The sequence below is a fragment of the Perca fluviatilis genome, chromosome 24, assembly GCF_010015445.1.
Source record: "Perca fluviatilis chromosome 24, GENO_Pfluv_1.0, whole genome shotgun sequence".
NCBI lineage: Eukaryota > Metazoa > Chordata > Actinopteri > Perciformes > Percidae > Perca > Perca fluviatilis.
The window spans coordinates 17,581,338-17,598,318 of NC_053135.1; the positions used below are offsets into that span (position 1 = coordinate 17,581,338).

Sequence of the window (16,981 nt, forward strand, 5' to 3'; positions counted from 1 at the left end):
ACGGTTCTCTGGTGTGCTATTAACATTTGTTATATTGGCCAGGGTTGCTCACTTCATTCTGGTTGGCTAATTTGAAGCTCCCCGCACAGCTCTGAGCTAAATTAATAAACACACTCTCACCTTGACTTATCCTACGGTAAGTTGTGGTCTTTGTTTGAGCTGTCAAGTTTTTATTTAGGAACACGCCGACTTATTGGGACTTTGTCTTATTCCCTGTATCCCCCAGAGTTAGATAAGTTCACACATACCCTTCTCATCTCCCTGTGTGTGTCGTAACTCTGTCTGGTGCACCCACAGCTAGCCTAGCTTAGCACAGATCCTGGAGGTAACCGGCTCCAACTAGCCTACTGCTCCCAATAAGTGACAAAAAAACGCCAACATTTATTAACAACAGAATATATTATTGATTCATGACCGGATTAGTTTTGGCTCTTAGATTTAAGCTTTAGAAAAAACAGAAAAAAAAAACAAAAACAAAAAAAACTACAGTACAGTATGTGACCACACCCAACAAACACACACACATACACACACGCACACACAAAATTCAGAGTGGAGTGGCATAAATATTTACTGTAGATTCATCTGTTTGTTGTCTGTCAAATGACAACCCAATGACAGCAAACACAGGAAATCTTTTTTTTTTTTTTTTTTTTTTTTTTTTCTCTCTCTCTTTTCCCCCCCCCCCCCAGTATTTACCATAAAATAAGCATTTCCCAAAAGCACATTGACCCAGTTCACACACACCTCACTCCTCTCTAAAAGAGGATGATGTGAAGGCATGATGGGTGTGTTTAAGATTTGGTGATATCCTGTCAAACATCTAAGAATACTTTGAATGCTTTTAGTCGGTTTCCAGCTCCACCAAGGCACACATCCTTCATCCAAACGCCCCCCCCCCCACTTCAATAATACATGTGTTCACCGGCTCTGTATAATTCATGGGCCGCCGTCTGTAATGGAACAGAGCAGCTGAAGGAGGAAGCTGCTGATCCTTGATTCTTCACCGCTGCAGTGACCCATTTATTCCTCTGGGATCAATGTACTGTACTGATCAATTTTGTTATTTTTTTGTATTGCAAATACAATTTTCAACAAACCCCCCCTCATCCCAACCGACAACAACAATCTCTGTCATCCTCTGCCGTAATACAACAATCAGTTTTACAGTAGTAGCTCCCCTATGTCTTATCTTATAAACCGATCAAATGTCTTCCTGATTTCCTCATACACCCCCAATGTGCCTCTCAATATACAGTATGTCTGTATATATGTCAGTCTCTCCATGGACATACATTGCGCCATACTCTTGATCTGAGCACATGTTGTAGGTGCCTCCATTGTCTTCCAGATGAGAGCTATTAGTCCTATTTGCGTGTAGTATATCCATCCGTCCATCCATCCATCCATCGTCATCGGCTTATCCCGGGTCGGGTCGCGGGGGGTAGCGGCTCCAGCGGGGAACCCCAAACTTCCCTTTCCCCGAGCCACATTAACGAGCTCTGACTGGGGGATCCCGAGGCGCTCCCAGGCCAGGGGGGAGATATAATCCCTCCACCTAGTCCTGGGTCTTCCCCGAGGCCCTCTCCCAGCTGGACATGCCTTTGGGTATGCATGGGTCTCGAGACCCGGTTCTATTAAGGACCCGGTTCCAAATTTCTCATAACCCGAAAATCACTAAGGTCCGAGCTTATCGATACTGCTATCGAGACTGGTGGATCATATAACGTGATGTCTAAAAATAGATACGTGCGCGGACCAGAAAAAATGATTTACGTAAAGACTATAGGGAAAGACAAGCCTCCCCAAAGCTTGTTTACGTCTCGTCAACCAATGGAAGGCAGGTCCGTCATTGCAGATGAAACAAAGATCGAAAATAGTGAAGAGGAATCATCCGGGGGCACAAGAGTTAGATATGACCATAAGTAGATATGACCATAAGTAAGGGCTTCAGAGAGTTAAAACAAAAACAGCGACAGAGACAGAAGAAATCAGACAGTCACAGACTCACAGTTTTTGCAATAAAAGTTCTGTTAAGATTAAGAATATGTTGTCTTGTCTTTCCACCAAATAACAGAAAAGTATCGATAAAGACTCGGATCGTTAAGCAGTCTCAAAAATGCTATCGATATCAGAATTACCAGACGCCCAAACCACCTCAACTGGCTCCTTTCGCCGCAAAGGAGCAGCGGTTCTACTCTGAGCTCCTCAAGGATGACTGAGCTTCTCGCCAGCCACTCTCCTGAGGAAACCCATTTCGGCCGCCTGTACCCTGGATCTTGTTCTTTCGGTCATGGCCCAGCCTTCTTGACCATAGGTGAGGGTAGGAACGAAAGTTGACCGGTAGATCGAGAGCTTTACCTTCTGGCTCAGCTCTCTTTTCCCCCTGCTGTGTCGATAGTGCCTATAGTAAAGCAAAATCAATACATTTATATTCTTGGGGTTTTGGTGATTTCGGGATCAAAACATTTATCAGTGGTATTACACTGTCCCAACACCCCCAAGTGTTATCCTTGTTATCTAAAATACACCTTATAAAAGAAGGACATGGGATTCATCGTTTTGTTTAAGTTTTTGACATTATCATGAAATGTCACTGGTATCTGGTGTGTGTGTGTGTGTGTGTGTGTGTGTGTGTGTGTGTGTGTGTGTGTCTGGGGGTCTTTCTCTCAGAGAGTAAATACACACACATATATGACGCAACACAATGCCATTATATGGCTTTTGAAAATAATAATAGCGTGAGATGGAAGTGAAAAACAACCGACCCCTGCGGTAAACTCAAACTCATCTCTCTAACTTTTTTCCAAAAGCTGAAGCGAGAACACAAAAACAAGCCATTTCTGCTCTTGTCCTGCTGTGCAGAGCAACCTCTCCTCCATCAGAAGGATTTTAACTGACCGTACAACCGCCAGTTGTTGCTGTTGTGTGCAGACTCTTCGCATGATGCAGGGGGAAAAAAAGCCACAGCGAACTCAGATCCTCAGAGCCAGGGGTGTTCAGTTGATAGCTATTCAACTGTGGCCAGTCCAGTCACATTTTAATCCAAAACATGTCCGAGAAGTTCTAAAGGGATGGTAGTGATCAAACATGTGAATACAAACTGTATCCAGACGTCTGTAACGTGTAAATAAAACCCCACATTAAAGCGTAACTTTTTGGGGTTGTATCTTTCAGGAATGTGTGTCTGATAGGGATGTCCTATTGCATGAATCATCCTAAAATTATGTTTTTAATTCATTTCCATCTCCACACAGATATTTCTCAACGTCATATCTTCAAAATCACCTACGATCCTGAATAAAAGGGTAATGTCGTGTTTTTTCAACCTTGACCTGACTATTTTCCCATGTTTTTGTGTCTAAGTGACTGATGGGAACAACAGTCTTTGACACTGGTCCAGTATTGAGAGAGATCGCTGCAGTCGGCAGTCAGCAAAACAAGCTGCAGTGCAAGTTATTGGGCAATTGTGCACTTTCAATTTACGTCCAAAAAAGTGCTTGATTTTGCCATTGACAGGCTCAGATTATTATTCTAAGTGTCTGACAACATTATGGAAAGGATTTCTAAGGAGGTCGACCTTTCTGTTAAACAATAAGATCCCTTTTTCAAACATAAAAACGTCTGCGAAATTGCTATCGCTAAACCCACCAGACTCCATGTAAATAAACATTAATTTTATCATCGTAAAACACACTTCATTCAAAGTCGACAGGCACAAAATGAACCTATGAAAAGCCGTTTTGGTTCCTCTTTCTGGTGTTCCAACAATCACGACTGTAGTTTTGGTTGAAATAAACATAGTTTACCGATTTACATGTGAAAAGTATTGTCTGATAATGTTGTCAGACACTTATAGACACAATAATCTGAGCCTGTCAGTGGCAAAAACAGCACTTTTAGTCGATGAAATTGACGATACACATTTGCCCTAAAGCAGGGATCTTCAACAGGGGGTCCTCAGAGTAACTGCAGGGGTGTCCTCCAAATTATTGTTAATTTTTGAAAGTATTAACATATTATTAGCAAATACAAATCCCCACTGATGATAGGCTTACTGGCCTATAGGTAATGTAAAGCAGCCATTTACAGATACAGTTCATCCCAAAGGATTGGCTGTTCCACATGTGTGTTTAACATCAAAACATGATTCATAAAATCGTGCCGACAATTATTAGGCTATTTGAATAGCTTTGTATTCTATGCAAAACATGAATCTATAAATGCTTTAGGCTGCCCTAAAAGTTATAGTAGGACCAGATTAAGATGCAATTTCATTTTATACAATTATGTCCCTGCTCCATCTCTCTTTCAGTTAAAGGGTCAGTAAATATGACAGCAGCCTCCCCAACCTGCAGCAGCAGCTCCCCCTCGGGCACGCGGCCGTCACTGTGAGCGCTGCTCTTCGCCGTGGCGTTGGACAGCTGGTTCTTCAGCGCCACTACAGAGGGAGGAACAGAGAGGAAAAGTCAGTGATGGACACAGTACAAATATCTTTCATTTTGGATTGTTGACCAAACACAAATCAATTAGCAGACGTGTCCGAAAACCCTGTCACTGTTATACAGTGGAGCAGCGTTTCCAAGGTCCGCATCAGGTCTGATAAAATTGCCATTTTAGTGTCAGAATGTTCCGGAGATTTGTGGCTTTGTGAAGAATGGGTCCAATATTTACTTTGGTTTCTACTGTGTTCACGTTCACTTGTCCCATTGGAATCAATACACTCAGGACCTGCCGCTAGTCTCCTGAAGAGGCGTGGCGGAGCCCACGGGACACAGATACAGGAAACTACTCAGAGTTGGGGCGTCCTGGTTCTAAACCGTCTTTGACAAGGCAGACAAAACAACCCACAGGGGCTTCTCTGTGACCTCTGAACCTTGAGACAGAAACACGGAGGCCGGCCCGGTGCCTTTGACCCTGGGGGGTGAAATGTGTTTGAGTGGGTTGAGTCTGAGGAACACAAAAGAGCTTTTTCTGAAGCAGCGGCGGAGACATTAATGGAAGGGGAAGTCTCCGAGCGCTCCGGACAACACAGAGGCCACTTAAAACGGCTTCTTCTGATCGGGACCCAAATTCCACAAAGGGTTCGATAAAGCTCCGTCGTATCCATTATGAATGAAATTTAAGACCAACATCACGTACAAGGTAACGCAGAGTCATAAAATGAATTGCTTTTCTTTGAATCCGCCGACGCTGCGTCGAGGAATAAACCTCTATATATGTGCGCCTGCTCTACCCACTGAGCTAACCCGGCCGCAGCAACTGGCTTTAACCAAGCCCTAAATTCTGTTTTTTTTCAAACCAAGTATCGCTAAACTTCCACTTTCCTATAGTTCAAGAATAAAATCTGTGGTACAATCCGAAAATTCCACAAAGCTAGGGAAAACACTGATATTAGATATAATAAACAGAGATGTTTTTTTAGCACATTTCTAAGCATATATTTGTATTTTAATACAAAGAACAAAGAGAAATGAGCACAAAAAAACGCCTGGAAAGAGCAAAATCTTAAAACTTATGGTATGTTCAGGAAAATGGGTGAAAAGGGAAGTAAATAATGCATAAAACATGAATAAACACCAGAATGGTCCCTCACAGTTGTTATTGTTTAATGCCTGTGACATAAGTGTGTTGTAGTTCATCTCAAAAAAATGTCTCCTCGTATAAAAAGGAATGCTCCCCAAGCTTTGTCTGTTTGGCAACAGCGCTCAGTGTAGTGGAAGAGAGAAGAAAAAAAAAAAAAAAAAAGAGAGAGAGAGAGAGAGAGAGAGAGAGAGAGAGAGAGCAGGAAAAGCATGTCCGACTATCAATAATTGAGAGCTGAAAAGGGGCGGAGGGGGGTATTTTTGCGCCCTGATGTCATGAACGGTGGCCCGCGGCATGAAAAAACACCCCGAGGCAAACGGGAGGAGGAGGGGACGCGTGTTGGCACAACGGAGGGCGACGAGGACACCGACAGCCAATATAAACATCACAACAGACGCTTTACAGTCATCTGGCTTATACACCGTAGCGATGTAAATGTGGCCTTACACTGAACACAATGAGAGACTGCAACATGGATTCATCTGTTCTACTCCTCAACCTGCAGCAGCCGCAGATTAAAGTCCCTACCACAGTCCGCAGTGTCAATGACACAAACAATGACCCCGTTGTCAGTACCCGATCCGTTCCACCGGCACGATCCGTTCTGCGCATGTGCAAGATGACACGTATGCCATGACGTATGCGCAGATGATAATACCAAAGCCGGTCTACGGAAAGCCATTCCACTCCCTATCCAGCCCCATTGTACCGGATTTTGGTTGCAGTTCCACCAGAGTTCCACTGGGGGTGATCACGGTCCAGTGCAAAATGAATGGGACTCTATGGAGCTAGACGGCTAAATTTGTCTCTTTCGCCGTCGTTGAGAAACCTCAGATTTGATTGTAGTTTTTGCAAGTTCAACATGGGTTATAGGTCGAAAGTTGAATGAACGAGTACTTATGTCCTTTTGATTTCTTACAGGGTGAGTCGTTGTAGCCCATAACACGCTAGCATTCTGCTAATGAATGCTGATTGGTCAGTGAAGGAGTGATTACGATCGGAGATCCCGCTTGACGGCATCCGAAGCAGAGCCTGAATGTCAGAGTGAATATTTCGGTGTGGTCTTTAAAACATCAGCAAACCTCTTTCTAGCACATGTATTAACAGGGAGAGCCTTACCTGTTAGCTGTGTTGTCGATGCCTCGAGAGAACAAAGGAAGCGACTCAGAGCTTGCCGTAAAGCAGTATCTCTGGCCGTATATGTGTATGACGTCATTGACATTTTAAAAGGCTTTTTAGAACAAAAAAGTGACTTTAAAAAAATCTAACACACAGCAGTGTGTATTTTTTTAGCCTCCCCTTTCGAATGCAACATTCAAATTACTAGACAAAAAATTATATCCTGAGAAAAGTGGGTTTTGAGGGGTATAGCCCCATAGAGCCCCATTCATTCTGCACTGGCCTGTGAGCGCCCCCTATATGGAACTCTGGTGGAACTGCAACCAGTTCAGAACCCGGAAGTAACGAGGGAGTGGCACTTCTTGATATATTAGAAGTTCATTGATAATACCGTTTTACGACCTGCCCAATCTGTTCCACGCTAGCCTCCACCGGGATAGCTAACAGCTAATTCGGCTAACCGCTAGCCGACAGCCTTCAGTCTAAAATAACGCATGCGCAGAACGGATCGGGCAGGCAGAACGGACAGCTAGATTCAGTCTAAAATAACGTTAAGTCAAACATAATGGGAAAAGCAGGCTACAGCTAAATTAAGACTTTACAGTTATAACAATAAAGACAAGTATTGAGTGATTGTATTTTAAATGAGCACAAGTAGAACTGACGTAACAGCTGTTATATATGTTAACGTTTATTTTCAAGTTTTATTTTGAGGGTCTTTAAAGTTTACATGCTGTCTCAGCTAGCGGTTAGCCAAATTAGCTGTTAGCTAAACTAACGTTAGCCTAACTGTGGAGGCTAACGTGGAAACCTGTATTGGTACCAGTGTTTCCGCTGGTAGCCTAACTCTCTGTTATTGCGGCCGCCATTGCAGCGCAGTGACAATACAGACATTTCATAGCCTACACAAGACGTATGTAACGCCGCCGACCCGCATTCGACCCGTGCAGGACCCGTTCATAATGAGTCAGCCGTCACTCTGTGAGTAGCTTCAGTCCATCGTACTCCCCCTCTCTCCCTATATGAGCTACTGGGCTATCTGGTGTTATTGAAAACAAGTGAAGGAGCTTTCTCAGCGATATATATTTTTGAAATATATCCCAGGCTATTTATTTCAGATAATTTACGTGTTGCAGCTGTATATTTTCAAATTGGGAAGGAAACCCTGTCTTTGCATTTTATTTCAATCACATCTGTTTTGATAAAAGAGCTTGTGAAAAGTGGCTTTGACTTAAAACTGAACATTTAGCCTACTTTGTAAAAAATATAAATTAGAGATAGAGAGATATATATTGTGTATCGCCATTCAGCCGAAAAATACAGAGATATGATTTAGTCCTGGACTAGTGGAAGATCTGATAAGAATCAGTGTGGAGGGGCCCAGCTTGCAGAAATTTGATGCTAGGGAGTGTGCTGGTTTAGCCAAGGCCAAAGGGGAAGAAGGCCAAATTACAGGTGTTGGCCATGTGAGGGGCATTTGACAGCAAGGGGGAACCTGCTATAAGACTTTGAGTACAGTATAATGTGCTTCAAATAAAAAAAATTAAAAAATGTACCAACTCCTTATTCTTGTTTAAAATAATTGACACTATATATATATATATATATATATATATATATATATATATATATATATATATATATATATATGAATGTATATGGAGTGTGATAAAAAGGTGACCTTGAAATTGTGGCCTTAATGGCGACGCAAGGAAAAATTTGGGTGCACCTAAATTTTGTGCTGGTACACCTAAATAAAAAAAGTTAGGCGAACCAGTGCGACCAAGGCAAAAAGTTAGTCTGGAGCCCTGACAATGGCGTCTCGTGGTGGGATACTGCTGCAATTTCTTTTAAACGTTACATCAAGTAAGCAAACAGCAGGAAAACGCACGCAGAGCAGAGCCAGGCCCTGGCATCAGGACCGCTGCGGCGGCAACAGGGGATCTCAAGTTGCTAAGCTTGCTAGCGACTTCATTGTTTGTCAATGTTGTTGTTAAGCGTTTGTCAGCTTGTTAACGTTATCAGTTAGCCAGTCCCTCCAGGATCTCGCGATGTCGCAATCGCGCCAATTCACGCAAATTCAACCAATCACCGCAACTTTGGTGCAGCTCGCAATTTTGACCAATCAAAAGAAGGCCGCAAAACCATGGAGGGACTGGTTAGCTACAGTTAGCCTATTTAATGTTCACGGTGTACGGTAATGTTAACGACGCCGTTAACAGCTAATGAGTCGGGAGCCGACGTTTGCATTTACAGCGCAACAGCCCAAACATGTCACTGACGTTTCCAACTTAACATGTTACTTGCTTTATCTTCTTCATCCCCTATGGCAGAGGTCTTCAACAGGAGGTCCAGGGACCCCTAGGGGGTCCTCAGAGTGGGGCCACCAAATTATTCATTTTTCAAAGTTTAAAATGTCTTAACATAATTTCTAGCGTATTATCAGCACATATAAACCGGCGTATTTTTGAAAAAACCTTGATAGGCTTACTGGCCTGTAACATTAAAGGTCCAATATGTGGGAATTTCTCCCATCTAGCGTTGAGATCGTATATTGCAATGAACTCTCTCGCACCACACAGTTCAAATTACGTATTATGGCTACGGTAGCCTTCACGCTTCAAAAAGCCGGTCTTTTGCTCTTTTCAATATGCTTTTTCTTTTTCTGGGCGAAGAAGAGGACTCCTGTTCCTGAAACTTCAAATCAAGAGTGGTCACGTGATTTTATACAATCGTGGTGAAATTGATTCACGCATCATAACTGTGATAATCGCGAAAAGCGTGATTATTCGTACCGACAACATCTATAGTCGTTGCATCCCTAAATATAACTGTAGGATCATTTAAATACAGGGGTTTCTCTGAGATTGTTGGGGTCAAAAGTTGAAAAGTGGGCACCCCACTCCCCTTCGTTCTTCAAAAGCTCTGTAAAGCGGCCATGATTGGATTATCCCCGCCGTGTTTTTACTCTCCGGGGCTTTCATCCCCACCCCCCACCTCCTCTCTGCAGTCCCTTCAGACCTACATTACTGTGTGACTGAGACTTTGGGACACGGGTCGACTCGCGGCCACGGGCAAGACGAGCTGACTGACCTACTATACGTGAAGGTTGTTTTACTAAGAAGCTACGATGTGTGTGTGTGTGTGTGTATGGGTGTCCAGGCCTGTTTCTGCAGGGTCACCAAATTGCCTCTGAAGTACCGAGTATCGAAAAATGCCTCGTCATCCAACACCCAATTTCAACACCTGAGGAGTAAATCTCATCGGCGTCAGTGAGCCAATCAGCACGCAGCGTGCTTCTGCCGAGATCTAATCAGGTCTGTGATTGGCCGTCGGCAGCCAAAGAGCTTCTGCAGTTGGTCGATAAAGGAGTGTTTCCATATCACGTAAAGCCTGAAACCCAAACGGGGCTTTAGCCCATATTCTGCTCTTTTTGCAGCCTCATACTTGTGTTTGGGGTTTCTACTACATGTCTACGTGCTTTAATGTTCAAAATACACACTATTTTTCAATCATACTGTCCGTCTGAAATATAACTGATCTGAGTCTCTGCACCGTCATTGCAGCCGTAGGATTGTGATATGGTTCAAGGATTTTTGAAGGCTGTTTGTTGTTTTTTTGGACAAACTTACAATCTGCCTCTTACAGCAAATCTGTGAACGCACGCGCACACACACACACACACACGCACACACACCTCTTCAAAATCCATCTGCTACGCCTGTAAGTCTGCTAGCACCTCGACAAAGCCACTTAATCACTTCTTAAACAGAGCCTGAATCACAGACAGCCCAGACACAAAGGTCACAAACTCGAAACCTCTTATAAAATATGTATACATCGTCCCTGTCGGGTGAAAACCTGGTATGTCCAAAACTGTTGTTTTCAGGAAATAGATATAGGGCCCTATTTTAACGATCTAAGAGCGCACGGCGGGAAGCGCCTGACGCAGGTGCATTTAGGGCGAGTACGAACGCACTTTTGCTAGTTTAACGGTGGAACAAAGGGTCCGTGCGCCGGGCGCATGGTTCAAAAGGGTTGTACTTAGTGTCTTCATTAATCAGAGGTGTGTTTTGAGTGTAACATGCAATAAACCAATCAGAGATCATCTCCCATTCCCTTTAAAAGCCAGGCGCGTTTGGTTATGATGGAGGATTTGCTGAGCAGAAAGGAGAGATTTTCAGGAGAAGAAACTGATCTGCTCGTGCGTGAAGTGAAAGTGCACGAGCAGATCATATCATCATACTATTTCCCATTGTCATATTTTTATTTGTAATCTTCTGCATGTGTGTGTGCTGCTGCGCGTCCCTGTGTGTCTAACAAGCATAGTGTGCGCGCGCTGTGCACGAGCCTAGGAGCATTTTACTAATGCTCTGTTAAAATAACAATGAAAATGCTGCGTTATTGACTTTAGACCAGGTTTTTGTTGGTCAATGGCGCGATCACTTCCCGCTGCCTCAAGCTAGCAACACGCCCAGAATGCACCTGAACACACCTCCCTGTAAGACCAGCACGCCCAGAATGCACCTGAACACACCTCCCTGTAAGACCAGCACGCCCATGGGCGCACAGATGGGCGTAAGGTGCATTTGCTATTTAAACGACGCGGGCGCTGGACGGGAAATTGAGAACTGCGTCGGTCTTAAACTAAAAAAGACACTTGCGTCGGGCTTTGCGCCGCGCCAGGTGCGAGATAGGGCCTGTTCAGTTTACTGTCACAGAGGAGTGAAGAAAACTAGAAAATATTCACATTTAACAAACTGCAATCAGAGAAGTTTGACCTATTTTTATAAAAAATTCACTCAAACCGAGAAATCGATTATCCAAATAGTTGACAACTAAATGATGGACTAAACGATTAATCGTAGCAGCTATCGCATTGAATGTGGGGAAAAATTTGGTGGGATTCTGTGCGATACTGTTTTTCTATAAAACAAAAAGAAATGACAACATAACGGCATAAATCTTTGTATTTATGTCTCAGCTCCTTCTGTAACAGAGTTTTTCCTGCGTGTCTCTACGACGTGTAACATTAGACAGCCAATCACAAACATTATTAGACCTTGGTAGAAGAATGTTGCGTGCTGATTGGCTCACTGACGCTGATGAGATCTAGATAGATAGATAGATAGATAGATAGATAGATAGATAGATAGTTAGATAGATAGATAGATAGATAGATAGATAGATAGATAGATAGATAGATAGATAGATAGATAGATACTCTTTTCATCCGTAAGGGAAATTTTAGGCATCCAGTAGTTTAGACAACCATAACACAACAAACACACATACAGTATATCTCACATACATAAGAATCACTCACAGTAATGTAAAGAGTTAACAATTGTGTAGTACTTACAAAGGTCTGGTATGGACAGACCATGTGATGCAATGACCATGATATGGTGCTATGGTAGAGTGTGTGCAATGGTGGTATAGTGCAAAAGTGAACAGTGCAATAGCTTATCATTAAATATTAACTATGACTATGAAAAGACAAGAATGTAAACATAATAGAATTGCTTGACACATAAGAAAAGAAATAATATGCGTTAAGAACAACATATAACAGGGAATAAGTTATAAGACGCAGATGTTATGACCACAGTCCAGATTGTGTAGGAGGGCTAATACAGCCTATAAGACAGCCAGGTGTACAGCAGACAAAGTGATATAATGGTGGGGGCTGAGAGAGACAGGCTCATGCTGAAAAGTCCATTTCTGCCCTCCCCTTCTGTGTGGTATTGAAGAGGTAGGCATTGATAATGGGTATTGAATGATGAGGCATTTATCCATACGATACTTTAGAGGCAATTCGGTCGGTTCCTAAAAATTATTAGGAATTCGGTACCCAGCCCTACTCACAACTGACTCGTATTTCACAGTCTCGTGTCCAACGTGGCTTCCAGAAACTCTCCCTGACCTTCATGTCTTTTCACTTGAAAACCGCCCTCCGCCGTCTGTTTGTGCATGTTTTTCTGCCTCTGTGTCCGCAGGTCCTGCGTGCGAGGTGTGAAAAGCTATTTCAGTAGGCGGGGGAAAGGCAAAGGGCAAAGCATCTGTCTTCAGGACTACGGACTGACATTTTACCAGCGTCGCTTTCTTTCCCTATCCGTCTCAATGTCCAAAGTCATCATGGTCGCCACTTTAAAACCCACCGCCGCCAAAGCAGTTGAGAACCCCACATTTGCGGCCTCCTGGGAGCTTTTTGTTATATTACCTTTTGCAGGGTTTGCCCTGCCCTTATAAGGTTTAGATGTAGCACCTACTATAAGCCAAATTAATGTGACTAAAAGACTTTTTCTCAGAGCTAATGACTGTAGTTGGACTTCTTTAGCAACTTTTTTTGTCTTCAAGCTTTTTGATTGTTATTGATTCATTATCAGCTCTAGCTTTTCCGACGTTTCCAGACACAGGTATGGAGATGATAAAGGTCCAAAACGATGTGAAAAAAGAGACGCAAAAACTAGCCTACCGCAAAGAGACCCCAACCGACTACAAAGAGACGCCAAATTACAGAGACGCAAAACGACCCCAGGTGAAACACAATCGACCAAAGAGAGACACACAACACGACTACAAAGAGACGCAAAAACCCACAAAGAGACTAAATTGGCGCTGTGTTGCGCGGGAGCGGGTTGCAGCAGCAGTCTATATAAAGAGGAAGAATACAGCGATGTCAGCGATAGATTTACTAAACAACAGCCTTGGACCTGGAACACATTTAATTAAATGCTGATGGATAAACTTATACCTAAACTTATTTTTAAAATGACAAAACCTTGGAAAAAGACAGTAGAAAGAAGGAAGTAAGGCAAGAATAGGTCGAAAATAGTAACAAAAACTTGGAAAAAAAACAAAGTAGAAAGAATTAAGGAAGAAAGACAAGAATAGTCCAAAACCTGTGGCCAGGTTGGCTCAGTGGGTAGAGGAGGCGCACATATATTTAGAGGTTTATGCCTCGACGCAGAGGTTCAGGGTTTCGATTTCCTGCACGTCTTACCCCCCTCTCTCTCCTCTTTCTCACCTAGCTGTCCTGTCCATCAAAAGGTGGAAAAGCTCAAAAAAATAATCTTGCGACAAAACCTTCAAGAAAAGGCGACAAACTGAAACAACAGCGACAAAAAACTTTGAAAAAAGCGACAAACTTGGAGAGAAAAAAAAAAGACAGTAGAAGTAACTACAGCCTTGGATGTCACATACCCCCTGCGGTCCTCCAGAGTACCCCTAGGGGGACACACGTACCCCCCATTTGAGAAACACTGTTACGTAGACCAACACAAGTTGTTTAAGCTGAGGTATGCGAGCTCTGCAGCTCCATTCCATCTCATAATGACCTTGCGTTTTCCTCACCGGAGAAGAAGTTCTTGGTGCGGAGGAAGCTGACGCTGAGCCTCAGGATGGACAGCTTGTCCAGGCTGGAGATGACGTCGTCGGGGAAGGGCAGCAGGCTGGCGAGCCGGTCCAGCTCCGAGTTCAGGCGGTCGCGGTGGCGTTTGGACGGGTTGGACTTGGCGCTTTCAGCCGGGGCCGGCTTGACTCTGGACGTGAAGCGACATATCACTGTCAAATTCAACGAGCAGTTTCTTGTATTTTAGCAGAACACTGCAAGCAGCAGAAATGCAGAACATGCTCGCACACTGAAATCAAAAGTATTACCCAATAATCAAAACACTTACACTCAAGGAGCAAAACACAGGCCCAGGTGTGCGTCACTAAAAGCACAATGTCAGCCTCACACCACAGTGATTTTGCACGTCAATAAAAATATGCTCTGAACATCCAGAATATTTGCACGTGGCGACTCAGTGCAGCCATAAAAAAACATCACAGAGTTTACAAGTTGTTTTGTTTCCCACTGAAAATGGATTATTCACATATTTGTGATATTTATAAATTGTTGTTGATTATGAGTAGAAACAATAACACCCGTCTTGAATGACCAGACCACAACACACACACACACACACACACACACACACACACACACACACACACACACACAGAGAGAGAGAGAGAGAGAGAGAGAGAGAGAGAGAGAGAGAGACACACACACTTGAATCGGAGTCAGTAACGTTAGTTGATTAAAACCACTTAACAATTAAACATAATTTTTCAATTTGGAGTTTTTGGGGCTTTTTTTGCTTCTATAACATGTCTTCTTTCAGTCAATTGGGAAGAAAACATTCCAAAATACACATTTACAGTAGAATATTATTATTTTACCTCACTTTGTCTATTTAACGCCTGTAAACGTCTCCTAAATTCACCAAAAGTTAGCATTAGATAATTCCCCGCTTGCATATCTAAACCTAAAAATATGTCTTAATACAAGTCACCAGCTGGGAAAAGTGCCATGTTGATATCGGTTAGTTTAAATGCTGTACCCCTCTTCACCTTTAATGTCTTGCAAAATGTCTGATATTTCATAATCCATATCTTTAAAAGGCTGTATTCGCAACATGAAAATCCACCTGCATTTGTCCGCATTAGTAAACGTAAAGAGTCTACATTACATAAGTTGATTTTCCTGTTGCAGTTTATGTGAATGACATTTAGCTAACTGACAGGAGGTTAACGGGAGGGGCAGGCTGTTGCCTAGCAATGGAAGAATTCCACTGAAAAGGTCTAAAAAGCCACAACAACATTACCCCTTCTGCGCAGGTTTTCTTCTTTTCCGTCCAGCATACATGTTGTTGTTGTTGCTTTATTGTCTCCGTTTAATAACTTGTAATATACAAACTCCAGAAGAATCCAGAAGGTAATTCATATGGGAAGAGAAACAGCAAACGCCATAACCAAAGATACACTCTGTCACTTGTAAAGCAGACGCACTAGCTAGCTAAGAGCTGCCTGTCGAAGTATTACCGGCGGACCGCCATAGGACTAACGTTCCTCTTGCTCCGGTTATCCCGTCCATGGCGTTCGAATCCCGCGGAAAAAAAACAAAAAAACCTCCGTTTCAGCTTCACATCCTGGGGGAACGAAGTTCAGCCCAAAAAAACGTTGAAATTAAATGGTCATAAAGTGAAATGTTCCTTCCATCTGGTCCTCTTCTCTCTCTCTCCTCCCCGGACCTCTCCTCTCTGCTGCTCTCTCTCTCTCTCCTGGACCCGGACTAGCGCGCGCTTCCCGCGGCCGTGGGGCACTGATTTGACGTCGGGAGCGTGCAGGTGATGTCAGGTCATCACGTCAAGGAAAAACAACGGTTATGTTGAATATTGTATTTTTTTTTATAGCTTTTAAAAAAGTATTTATTCATTTTTTTCAAAACTCTGTAAAGTATCTATAAGTGTTCTAAAAAGCGCTATGTAAATAAAATGGATTATTATAATTATTACTATTAATTTTCCATTATTCTCGGTGGATACCTTTCACAAACTACATCAGTACATTAGGGACTTTTTTATACATCACTAATGTTTTAATATTTTAATAAACATCTACTTTTGGTGTAATTTTGTATAAGAGCCACCCATAATCATGTATACAGCAGGTCAGAGCAAAATAAACGCAAATAGTGTACCTTTTTTACAAATGAAGACACATTTTCGTTATTATTATCACAAAAAAAGTGATTTTGTTCTTGCTAGTGCAGCGTGTCAAAGCTGCACATACATGTTGCAAAATATGTAGTTACACCGCCATCTAGTGGACACTGGAGACCATCACGTTCAACAAAACTACAACGATAATGAATGAATGAATAAATAAATAAATATGCATGAAAAAAGAACACCATTTGAATAGTTTAACCCTTGTGTTGTCTTCCCGTCGACCATGAACTTGTTGTCCATCCAGGTCAAAAGTGAGTTTTTTTTTAAATTCATGGTCAATAAACCTAATATAGATGATTTATACCAAATTCTTGACTTAAAAAAGCAGAAATTATGACTGATTTTGACTAATAGTTAGGATCAAACGATGTTGAGTGGATCGCAGGCTGGTTTATGTCAAAGTTTAGTCACGATACATTTAAACATGTTTATAAAATTGAATAAAACACCCCAAATTCAATAAAAGTAATCATTAATGTGACGTGCAGAGATCCCATACAATGTACAGCCATGCATCCATGTTATTTTTGGGCATTTTGGTTCAAAGGAACCCATATTTTCTGAACTTTGAGGACAACTTAGAGTTAAACAGTGTTTCTCAAATGGGGGGGTACGTGTACCCCTAGGGGTACTTTGGAGAACTGCAGGGGGTACGTGACATTTTTTTGCAAAATGTTTTTTCAGTTAGAAGGCTGTCGAACCAGACCATTGTACCT

General features: G+C 42.6%; 1 protein-coding gene across 3 annotated transcripts in view; it reads right to left on the minus strand.

Annotated features, from left to right (window-relative positions):
• Positions 1–15,813, minus strand: part of LOC120554202 (aryl hydrocarbon receptor-like) — a 48,568-nt gene extending 32,755 nt beyond the window's left edge. The window contains exons 1-3 of one of the 3 annotated variants that reach the window (XM_039792935.1): positions 15,577–15,813; positions 14,062–14,249; positions 4,353–4,441 (exon numbers count right to left, since the gene is read on the minus strand). In XM_039792935.1, coding sequence (XP_039648869.1) covers positions 4,353–4,441; positions 14,062–14,249; positions 15,577–15,590 — 291 coding nt within the window. In that variant the 5' untranslated portion in view covers positions 15,591–15,813. Of the gene's footprint in view, positions 1–4,352; positions 4,442–14,061; positions 14,272–15,359 lie in introns of all 3 variants that reach the window. The other 2 variants (XM_039792933.1, XM_039792934.1) reach the window with 2 other exon arrangements.
• Between the last annotated feature and the right edge of the window lie 1,168 nt (positions 15,814–16,981).